At 41.3% G+C, this 12,430-nt stretch overlaps 1 protein-coding gene across 9 annotated transcripts in view; it reads right to left on the reverse strand.

The window, feature by feature from the left end:
• enox2 (ecto-NOX disulfide-thiol exchanger 2) overlaps nucleotides 1–12,430 on the reverse strand; it is a 247,092-nt gene that overhangs the window by 57,824 nt on the left and 176,838 nt on the right. For all 9 annotated transcript variants that reach the window (XM_060887123.1, XM_060887126.1, XM_060887130.1 and 6 more), the window contains one exon: nucleotides 9,464–9,619. In XM_060887123.1, the coding sequence (XP_060743106.1) occupies nucleotides 9,464–9,619 (156 nt within the window). The remainder of the gene's footprint in view (nucleotides 1–9,463; nucleotides 9,620–12,430) is intronic.

A 12,430-nucleotide genomic window follows, 5' to 3' on the forward strand; every position in this document is an offset into this window, starting at 1 on the left:
CCATCCATCATCAGCTAGATTATCCTAATTCCTGTTTATTGCTGCATCTCTCTTAATGATGAAGCCCCTGCCTACCTGATACTTTAGTTAAGGTCAGCTACTGTCTCAGAAAAAAAAAAAGCACTGGCGTTATAAAGCGCTGCCTTTTATCTCCTGACGCAAATCTGGGTGGTAAACACAAGCGTAGCGTTATCAAAGGGCAGCTTCGCCGAGCACATGACCAAATGCCAACTCTTCACCTATTAATATGACAAAGCCCAAGAACTCGACGGCAGAGACGACTGGTGCGATAAACGTAAAAGGTCAGATTCTTATTGTGGATTTATCGTGAAAGGGTGTGATATTTCTGATTCGCGTCGGCTCGAAAAGATTCGTTAACAAGACATTCTACTCCGTTGACTCCAGCAAACACTTACAGGAGCAGCATGGAGACAAGGTGAAACATCTGGAGTGGAGCCATGCTTCTTCTACCTAATAAAAAATCAAGAGAAATAGCATATCTTTTTATCACATGCTAGATTTTAATTGTTTCTTTACTTCCTATATGCAAGCATGAATGCATAATCTTGTAATCTTTAATTTAAGGGGAGCTTTCCGTAAACAGGCCAACAATCAGTTTCTACAGGATGATAAGCGAGAAAAGCAAGAACAACTCATTCAATAACCACAATCTTTACGTATTACTTCCTGGGGTCTGGGTAGTGCATTATCACCACGGTGATATTACTTTAAAAAGCTGACTGGAGATGACACACAGTAAGACTGGATGGAAAGCACGCTGCCAGAGACACTAACACTAATCAGTCTGAATGATCACACAGTCGCAGGTGCTCAAGTCACAGCAAACACGCCGCCCTGCAGAGCACAGGCCTTGTGCAGTGAGAACCGAACCCTAGTGCACACACAAACAAGCAACCAAGCCTATTTTAAAGCAGGGACATGACAGCTCGCTTGGGCAGAGATGACAGCCGGTGCAGAGTGAGAAGAGTGAGAAACACGAGTGTGAGCTGAATGGCATGTACAGTATGTGACAGTGTAAGGCAACACACTCGCTCTCTAAAACACACACACACTTAAAATTTTCTGTTCACACGTAGGATAAAATAAATTCGACGGTGTTCGTTTTTAAAAGGTACTTCATCCCAGGTGCAGCGAGTGAAGGATGAAAGCTAAAAAAACACGAATCCTGCTAAAGCTACACATCCTAACAAGCTCCTGAACCTCTGAAACTCCGCCGTCACACTCTGGTTCAGACCCTGGCCTGCACCATTCCTCGTGTTTGTACTGCTGACAGATTCGATTTGGATCCATCGATAAAGTGCTGCCAGTCTGATGCTGTTCAACAGAAGGCTCTGCGTTAACTATTGATTTGAAATCGTACTTCACACGTAAGCAAAACATCGCTGTATCAATAACCTCAAAATGAGAAATGTGTGTTATGTTATGTAATTACTGACGTGACAGCGCAGGAATATAGCACAATATCACAATAAGTGAAAGCGTTATTATATAAAATATACTGTAACTCATGCTAACTTTTGATATCAAATCAGTATTGTTATGCTCAAATCTGATTGGTCCAGACACTGTGCATTATTTGGGTATAACCACATGGAGATTAGCTCCAGCTCCTACATGAACAGATATATGTGAATGCACTTTTAACACAACACACTGTACACTCACTGATGCTTCAATGTTTTAACAAAGAAAACTGTATAATCACTGATGTGGTGACATTTCTGAAAGGCGTCTCAGGTGTCAGCACTTTGTAACAGATGTTTGTGCTAAAGTTCACACTTTCTGAAAGTGAGTGAGAGAGAGAGAGAGAAAAGAGAGAGGAGAGAGAGAGAAGGAGAGAGAGAGGGAGAGTGTGAGGTAGACTGAAGAAGGAATGGAGGGAGGTTTGGGGAGAGAGAGAGAGAGAGAGAGAGAGAGAGAGAGAGAGAGAGAATGCAGGAATGATTGAGACTGAAGTAGAGAGGGAAGGAGGGAAGGGGTGAGTGAGAGAGAGAGAGAGAGAGAGAGAGAGAGAGAGAGAGAGAGAGAGAGAGAGAGAGACTGAGTAAGGGGTGGAGGGAGGTTTGGGGGGAGAGAGGGAGAGGGAGAGAGAGAGAGAGAGAGAGAGAGAGAGAGAGTGAGGGAGAATGCAGGAATGATTGAGACTGAAGTAGTGAGGGAAGGAGGGAAGGGGTGAGAGAGAGAGAGAGAGAGAGAGACGAAGGAAGGGATGGAGGGAAAGGAGAGAGAGTGAGTGAGAAAGAGTGAGAGAGAGTGAGTAGTGCAAGTGATAACAGAAGTCACTTGTTTTGCAGATGGTGATGCACATCATTAGATATTTAACTATTAACCATACAAATATACAACATGTTCATTGCTAAACTGAACAGTAAATGCAGTCTGTTCACACAAATCTGTAAACAAATACAAATCTAATTAGAACTGTTTGTATCGCTATAGAACACTTTTACATGAAAACTCAATATTACACATTTATTACACGTAATCCACAAACTGTGACGTCACACAGTGAGACACCGTCATGAGCAGATCTCACCAGCGTTAATCAGTAGAACCTGCACTACAAACTACCACAAACACCAAATCCTACAATCCCAAGTCAGCCAATGGGCCTAAACACAACACACACCTGTTTCTCTCTCTCTCTCTCTCACACACACACAAACACATGCTGACACACACACACACACACACACACACAAGCGCACACATGCTGACACACACACGCACGCACACACGCACACACACATGCTGACACACACATGCACGCACACACATGCACACACACATGCTGACACACACATGCATGCACACACACGCACACACGCATGCTGACACACACACATGCTGACACACACACAAGCGCACACATGCTGACACACACACACAAACACACAGACACAGACACACACACACATGCTGACACACACAAACACACACACAAACACACACACACACACTGACACACCAGTCCAGAGTTTGTGATTTAAAGCGTTTGGTTTCTGTTACTGTTATTTCATTCTTCACTTTTTTCAGCTGAGGCGAGTGTGTTTGACGATCGCTTGACACGTTGCTTGGTTTTAATTAGGATTTTGGATTTGTCATTATGTGCTCGACTGCCTCGTGATTTTCAACAAGCTCTCTACATCCAGCTCCCGTGCTTCATTCTTCACCAGTAGAACTGTCATAAGCAATAATGACGGAGCATTCCATTTAACAGTCAGTCGGGCTTTGTAGACTGTACCGCTTGGAGATCAGGGAGGTAGGTTTGAACTGCTAGGTCTCCATCACTGAACATTGGATGACTTTGGCGAGAATGAATTTATTGTAAAACTAGAATGAATTCAGAAATTATGCTGATGCTAAAAAGCTCATGGTTTCACAATCGCACTTGTAGACTATATAGTGTAAAGTTACTAACGGGAAATGATTTATAATCCCACTCTCTGGTGTCTGAGCTCCTTTTGAGTCTGGAGCTTCTCAAGGTTTCTTCCTTATATCATTTTTTTCCTGCATGCATCACCTCTGACTTGCTCATGAGGAATAAATATAATTTTAATAGAACATATAACTTTTAGTATCTGCTTTCCAAAGGTTTATCTAATTATTCACGATAATTCTAAAGACAAAAATTCACAACAAATATAAAGACATTAGCTAAGAAGGGCATTAATCAGAAAACCTCAGCATAAATAAAAACATTTACACAGAGTCTTTTACGAAATGTGATATGTTGTTCTCTTGCTCTAAAGCGTCAGCGATTCTTTCACACCGAGCCGACAATCTACTTTTAATTCGGGTTAACGAGCTCAACACCGACGATGCATCTGACTTATCAGTGGTCAAAGAGGAGCTAGGACCGGGGATGGTGTCTTTCAGTTGCCTTGACGACAATTAAGCCTTTTCAAAGCCCGCTGTTAAAAGGAGTCGGAGCGATGTGGAGGGATTTGGAAGATTTCTTGACATGACACTTTCAAGCCATGAGTAGAGCCTGATTTTTGTATTTTAATTAATTAATTAATTATTTTTTGAAGCGACTCTGAAGATGACACAATCACTAATCTGTACCTGCCTCGATCAACCAACCCCCACGAAGCCACAGAATAATTTTCATGCTTCAGTATCAAAGTCAAACAGGTTCCAGCACCAAAGTGTGGCTCATCTGGTGCACAGATATAGAAAAAACAGCTATTTCCCAATGTGGCTGTCAGCCTCATGTGAATTATTGTATTCCATTTAAACACTGTAACAGTGACTCAGTGGTTTGAGAAAGAAGACGACTCCTTTGCTTTGAGGAATCACACACACACACACACACACACACAATCTAAATTTAAGCAATAAGAACTGGCATGTGATGCTCTGTGTGTAATCTTTATCTATGCAGATGCTGAAGGACTGACTTTGAGTGGTTAAATGAACGATTCTCCACGCCGAAGTGTTTTTCTTACGCAGAGGAGTCATAATCTGGGTAATGGTTTGGATCTTAAAATAAGTAAAAATGCAGGCAGGAAGTTGGAAAGTTCTGCGGCTCTAGCAGCAGCAGCAGCAGCAGCAATACTCTACTATATATAGATATGCACAAGTGTGTGTGTTTGTGTGTGTGTGTGTATACAGTATGTATGTGTGTGTGCGTGCACTATACACTCAATAAAGTGCATCATATCACTCTCTCTGCATGAGCAGGACATCAGTAGGAGAACAGTGGGTGATCAGTGCTGTCTGCTGGAAATCCACTGATCAGCATGGCTTCCTACGTGCTGCGTATTGTCCTTGCTGAGAACAGGAAGCGCAGTGTATCTCGGCTCGAGGCCTCTGAAGCCTGCCGTGATCACAAACAGCTCAAGCAGGCGCTCCCCAGGGTGCACCGGTGCGTGAAACCACACTCGCAGGCCAGGTTTGAAATTTTTTGCTCTGTTGTAATAATAACACATGCAGGTTTCCTCCTGATCCTCTGGGCTGGACATTCCGAAGCTTCCATTCAATCACCTTCCAGTTTTTAGGCTGAAAAAGCATCAAGAAGCAGTGTGTGTGTGTGTGTGTGTGTGTGTGTGTGTGTGTGTGTGTGTGTGTGTGGTGAGAAAACTTTGCAAAATAGCAGTGTTTCTAGCTCACAAAGGTTTTAAGAAAGTGGAGAGTGACATATCCCCCTAGCTGCAAGCCAGATGGAAAAATGGAGAAAGGAAATATGACAGCTAGAAGGTAGAGGAGAGAGAGAGGACATAGCGAGAGAGGGGGGGAGAGAGAGAGAGAGAGAGAGAGAGAGAGAGAGAGAGAGAGAGAGAGAGAGAGAGAGAGAGAGAGAGAGTATGAGCAATAAAAAGACAGCGACAGATAGATAAAGGGGGGGTGACAGAAGAAAAAGTACATTTTCAGGCTGAGGGTGAAAGGCAGCATATGTAGCCTGTGCCCATGATGACAGCAGAGAGGAACCAAACACACAGTTACCATTGTCCTTCACAGTCAAAAGCAGACAGAGCGAGCTGAGGCTCTGGGGGAATTATATTAAAGAAACTAGTCAGGCCACACATGCTTTCCAAAAGCAAGATTTCAGAGAGGACAAAAGTGGACAGGGACCCATTAAACTCAGCAGGGTGGAGAAAGACACTAAAAGAGAAGTGAAGCAGAACCTGGTGTAGAGATGGAACAAGCAGAGAGACCGAGTTAGAGACGAGTTAGCCAGCAAAACATAAAGTGATTAAGAAATATCACATAAATGTTGTAAAGATAGTTCACTATAATATTTTAATATCACACGTTCCCCGGCTCGACGAGCTTCATTGTGAGACAGAAAAGGATATAATCCAGCCTGTGGTTTGGAAACTTCCACCACAACCAGCACTCAGGACGTTGTTGCTCTTAACAAATGGAAAAAAAAAATAAAAACGCCTTCAACCACTGTTTTTCCTCTACACTTCAATGCAGCGGTGGGTTTTCTGTACCTAAACAAAGACAACAAACACACCAGTGCTGAGGGCAGAGTGCCCCGAGTAGCATGTGTCCTTCACTGCCCTATGGTCAAGGTCAATATGGAGAACAAGGCTTCTCCTGTGAGTGTAAAGGGGGGGAGGGAGTACTCCAAAGTTGCTCAGGGGAAGACTGTCAGCCTTTATGTGGTGAGACATATGTCAGGTTTAGTGAAAAAAGCATCCACTAGACTCTGCACCGCTTTCATCAGTTCCCCACTTGCTTCTCAGTCTACAGCTCGCATAAAAAGAGCTGAAAGCCCTCGCAATTTCAGCCATTATATAAAGCTGACCTAAAAAAACGATACCTTTCTTGTCTCTGCTAGGCTTGCCACAACACAGTTATAACCTCAGTTACTCAAACGTCTGTAAGATTCAAAAACAGTGATGGAGCTTTACACTGCTCAAGTTTCAACTTACAAAAAGATCCTTTCCCAGCGGCCCTGCAGAGGAATCTGGGAATCTAAGCAAACCACATGTCTTCAACGAGTCTATTTGCAAACTACTGTGCATGGCTGTGGGTTGAGGTTTATATCTCAATCCATTTCTGTTAAGGGGAACAAACAGGAACCAATGTATTATTTAGGAAGCAATGCATTACTCTTCTAACATGCTATTTCCTCTTTATTAAATCATTCAACACTTGATGCACATTTAATATTCAGCAACTACACTCTTAAAACTTTTTTCTTCATTGCTTGTACCTTTGGGTGAACCCTTAAAAGGTTTATGGAGAGCACTACGGCAAAGTGTTTTCTGAACTCATCTACCACCTTATCTGTGGATTATTCTGAGCACAGAACTATTATACCGTTAGAATATATTCTAACATATAACAGTATATAGCTAAGCTATAGACGTATATAATACTGTACATACTATATGTTATATGAGTTAATGATTTATACTATAGTTACGCATACATTTTTTTAAAAATTATACTTACTTTTTTACATACTGTACTTTCGATCTTATTTTATTTTCAATGTTTATTGACTCTTGTGCCTTTTATTTTAGGTATGTTACTGAAACACTGAAACACTCCAGTTTCCCTTTGGAATCAATTAATTAATTGTTGTCTTGCCTTATGTTGTGCTCATGTTGTTGTCTTATGTTGTGTTGTCTCTTCTTGCCTTATATTGTGCTGTGCTGTCTTACATTATGCTGTGTTGTGTTACGTTGTGTTGCATTATCTAGTGTTATGATACGGAATGGTATCTTATTTTATCTTATATAAAACTTAATCCATCATTATCCATTAAATCCTTCAGAAGTCCTTCCATGTTCTAATATGCTCTAATAGACTTCATTAAGGATTCTTAGCCTCTTAAAAGTATTCGTGTAATATTTTTCTGATAGAGAAACACTGTATCCAGTAAAATCATTAAGGTACCTTTAGGCCTAGGGTCTCCTTAAAAGCTCCACCTCGGATATTACAACAATCGCAATCTTATCGCAATCGCATATCAAGCTTTATGGAAGCTAAGATAATAATAAGATAATAATAAGGATTTATGTGTTATTTGGGTAATCGTGTGGTACAAACTCCATTTCCACCCATAATACTTAGGAACTGACTGACATTTATGGTTTATTTTAACCGAATCGGTACTTTGCACTTAAAAAAGCATTTTTTTTGAAAGGGTCAGTGAATAATTTTACATTTTCTTAGCCTTCTAAAAATGTTCTACTTGGAACATTTTCTGATATAGAAACATATGCAGTATTTATTATCTGCACTGTTAAAACGGACCCCTTTCGAGGCTTTAAAGCCGAGATTAGGTTATATAAATATCCTGGCATGTTTGTCTCGGAGAACCTTTAACAGTTCTACGTTACAACAAAAAAAATCCTTTAGAATAGTAGAACTTAATTTTTCTTTAGAAGTGTATAACTCAAAATACTGTTTCAAATATTTTGCTCAATATCTGGAACTTAAAAATCTACCTGAAGTTTTTTGGTCCTTGTCACATGCCTTTTTTTTTTAAAAGGTTAAATTAACTAATTAAGGCTTCTTATTCTTGGAAATCTTTAACAAAAAAAAGACCTTTGTAAGATTCTAAACAGAACCTTGTAGTAACCCTCAGGGTAGTAAGTGAGAAGCCCCAAGTGTTGCCCCAAGGTTTGTCCATAAAGAGTGTGCTATGAATTATTTAATAAGGTAAATGAAACTAATAGTAAAGGTAGTTATGAGAGTGGGGGATATTAGACTGGACACGGTGAAGAGTTTCAAGTATTCTGAATTCTTCTCATAACTAGCTTCTTACTTCAGTCTTTCCTTCTACAACAACTGGGGGATGTGGTAGTTCAGTGGTTAAGGCGTTCGACTACTGATCTGAAGGTCATTGGTTCGAATCCCAGGTCCACCACGTTGCCGTTGCCACGTTGCCTGAGCAAGGCCCTTAACCCTCAATTGCTCAGGTGTATAAACTGAAATAAAAATGTAAGTCACTCTGGATAAGAGTGTCTGCTAAATGCTGTAAATGTAAACTTAGTATTAACGGATGCAAAGAAAGATGCCGGTCTTTTCTACCCAGAAAACATCACAATTTTTCTATCTGCTGTGTTCAGATGGACAACAAGTTGTAGATGGATATGTTTACCCTCTTTACCGCACTCAACACATGGGCACCTGTAATCTAAAACATTTTTGGGTAATAGTTTATACATGGTAATGTAGTTCTATTTACCTTATGCCCTGAATATAATGAGAACTAGTAGAAAAGGTCCATGATGATGTACAGAGAAACTTTAACAAACTGTATCTGCACACATCTAGGGCCTACAGTTGAAAGGTGTCCGTTCTCGTATTACAATGGACAGTGGATCATGGATCAGTTGAGGTAATTAGACCATCCTGTGACCCTCTACTACAGCTCTACAGCGTAGCATATTTTACACTCTACACAGCCTCTCAGGAGATGCTGGGCTTTTAAATACCGCCTGATTTTCACCTCAACATCACCCAGACTGCTTAAAACTTTTTATTTTCTCTCCTCTGTCTCTATCATAGCATTCACTGGGGTCTGTGGAAGAGCTAAACCAGGAGAGTAAAGAGAGAGAGAGAAAGAGAGAGAGTTGGGGATTTGTATTGTATTTTCATTCACCTTTGTATGAAACCACAACTCCTAAGTAATCAATCAATCCACCCATGTGAGTGGCAGTTGGCTTTCTCACCAGTCAGATCTATTGGCGTCCTCCTCTAGGTCGAGGTATATCACCTGTCAGAATCCTAATGTCAGGTCAATACAACCTGCAGAGCCTCAATTCTATGGCAGAGTAATTTTGACCAAAGCCTTAATGACCATCTGTTTGTCTGGACAGGCCTTCCGGACAGCATCGGCAAGTCAATAGCATGCTTTAAAATGCATGAGGACTGAAAATAATGCGTATTGATGCATAAGCGCTAACAGGGCTATGCGATGTAAATTGTGAAACAGGATCTGTGAGGATGTTTGCAACTGAGAAAGACTCACTAGGGTTGGGTGGAAACAAAGTGCAGCTTTTGCAGTGGATGATCTCCTTCACAATAGGTAGGTCTTGAGATATAGGAGGGGGCACGATGCCCAAGCCGGGCATCATCGGATTCATCGGAGCGATACCCGTCATCATGCCAAGGCTGGGGTCAAAATCTGTAGTGAAAAACAAAATACAGGTAAGAATGGTGTTGAGTAAGGCAAGTGAATATGTTAAAATAAAGAAATCAATCTGAATAAATCAAATTTGAACCATTAATTTGTGGGATTTAAGTAAGCGATCAGATTTGTCATGCTGTGTGAAGAAATGACACATTTTTTCCCAGTGATTAACTAGTGTCAATCACACAGAACAGGGTCCACAGTAATAGTAAAACTTTTTTTTTTTATCATTTTACTGATTTCGTGGAGGCTTTTATCCAACGAGATTTACAAGTGAGCTGAGCAGATTAGAGTTCAGGGTCTTGCTCACATACTTAAATGGTTTGGTCCATGTGTTTTTTATTTTTTTTTATTTTTTATTATTATTATAGTACATGGCTCTATTCTTGACAGTGAATGAATGCAAAAGGCATAAAAATATCCACACTCAAGCTCTACTTACTTTTCTCTCTTACCCTTGGAGTGCATTGAACATTAATAACCCTGCAAGGCAGAAATGCCTCTTTTGTCAGACCCCCTCATTTACTTCGGTTCTTTCAGCCATGAGATGCCGCTGTGTGAGGTACAGTACAGTATTTCATTTGCCTGTTTTGTAAGACTCTGAAATGCTCAATTGAACATCTAACATTGTGTGACCAGATAAAGAGCCTCATGATCCATTGATTATTGATTCCGAGCTCCTAAACACGTCTGTTGTACGTTTGGCCACAAATGTGCCATGCAACAAACTGTATACTGCAATTTAAACAATCTCAGGATGGATGCTGTGAACAAAAATCAATGACATTTCATTTCAAGTCCTTTTTCTGTGCCTAGTCTCCTTACAAATGGAAACAAAGTATAAGACATTAGAAGTAAAGTTTGAGAAGTAATATGTCAGTCAATGTGGCCTAAGAAAGGTGACTTGAAATTCCGCTTGCACAGATCCCATATGACTGCATCTGTGAGACAAGGTGCCTTTAGATGATCCGACGCTTCCTGAGCAAACAGACGGCTTTCGGTGAGTCTCAGCAGCCGAACACTCGCTGTATTAAATTACACACCTTAATCCACTGACAGGAAACCCCTTTAAAGGACAACGACATGAACAGAGATGGCAAACACTGACTGCATCACTGCTCTCTTACAAAGCAGGAACTTAAAATGGACAGAAACAGGCAGAAAAGCCAGACAGCACTGCCAGATTTAGACAGATGAAAGAAGTACAGGTGTCAGCCGTCCTGCGCAATAGCACCATTAGCAGCTTTGGAGATGGAAAGTACAGTATGATCAAACAGGTGCCGGTAAGCAGAGTCACTCCGTCTGGCATCCTGATTACATTAGTAAAGGCGTTTGCATCAAAACGCACTAATGGAGGAGGATGATAAGTCACAGCCAAGACGTCAAGGTGATGACCTCTCTCTGTGGAGCTCGGGTGATGAGAGGAGAACTGATAGAAGGTGAAAAGAGAAGACATGATGCTGCTGAGCTGCTGGGGTGAATGCCAATGGCAATGCTCAGCTCCTCTGTTCCTGCTTTAGCATAAAATAACGCACCGGTACAGTAAGGAAAAGGATGTTCCTGCATTTTGTTATTTATACTGACAAGTCACAAGCTCCTGTACTAACTAAGTACTAAGTATTGATTCAGAGTACAAATGGACCAGATAGGGGGATACAGTATGCTTTAGAATGAACTGATTGGTTTGATTCCAGTCATCACAAACGTCACAGATTGCACTCCAGTCAGTGTCAGATAACGTTCCCATTGAAGTGAAAGTGAAAAGTGAAAGTGACTTGATATATACGGCTAAGTACGGTGACCCATACTCAGAATTTGTTCTCTGCATTTAACCCATCCAAAGTGCACACACACAGCAGTGAACACACACACACCATGAACACACACCCGGAGCAGTGGGCAGCCATTTATGCTGCGGCGCCCGGGAAGCAGTCGGGGGGGTTCGGTGCCTTGCTCAACGGCACCTCAGTCGTGGCCGGCCCAAGACTCGAACCCACAGCCTTAGGATTACGAGTCAGACTCTCTAACCATTAGGCCACGACTTGAGTTTAATGGAAAACCAGGAAGGCTTCTTTCGAACTCTAGGTTTGTCTCTTCTTGTCAAACCAAATGCAGACCTTGATGTACCGGTCCAGTTAACTGGTGCGGCTGTTATTAGTGTTTACTCTTAGCATAATTCCGTGAGAAATGATGTCAGCACCCTACAACCCCAGAGAACTCCCACTTTACCACAGACAAACCTACTTTCAGAAACAAATGCAGTAACAAGGCTCAACAAGGCTTACTATTGAACTTACCATTCTATAAAACAGCTATTATAAGATACTGTACTGTGGACACCTGACTATTACATCCATATGTGCTTCTTCAAAATTGGAAGCACACAACTGAATAAAATGTCTTTGTTTATTGTAGCATTACAGTTAATGGTGTGTTAATGTTGGAGTGTAAGAACTCCAGTGTCCTGCACAGAACCCAGATTGTGACTAAACCCCACTGAACACCTTTGAGATGAACTGGAACACTGACTGCACCCAGACTTCTTCACCCAGCATCGCTGTCTGATCTAACTAAAGCTCTTGTAGCTGAAGGAACACAAATCCTCACAGTCACGTGGCAACATCTATCCAAAAGCCATCAGAGAAGAGTGGAGCATAATGTAACAGTGAATAAATAAATCTGGAAAGGTAAGTGTAAGTGCTAAGTGACGAGGTTTACTCAGACATGTAATCAGAACTCATACGTGTCTAATGTTTCTTCATTTGAAAAGAAATTAAAAGAAGAGACAGGATGTATACAGTACAC

The sequence above is a fragment of the Tachysurus vachellii genome, chromosome 14 (genome assembly GCF_030014155.1).
Source record: "Tachysurus vachellii isolate PV-2020 chromosome 14, HZAU_Pvac_v1, whole genome shotgun sequence".
In the NCBI taxonomy this organism is placed as follows: Eukaryota; Metazoa; Chordata; class Actinopteri; order Siluriformes; family Bagridae; genus Tachysurus; species Tachysurus vachellii.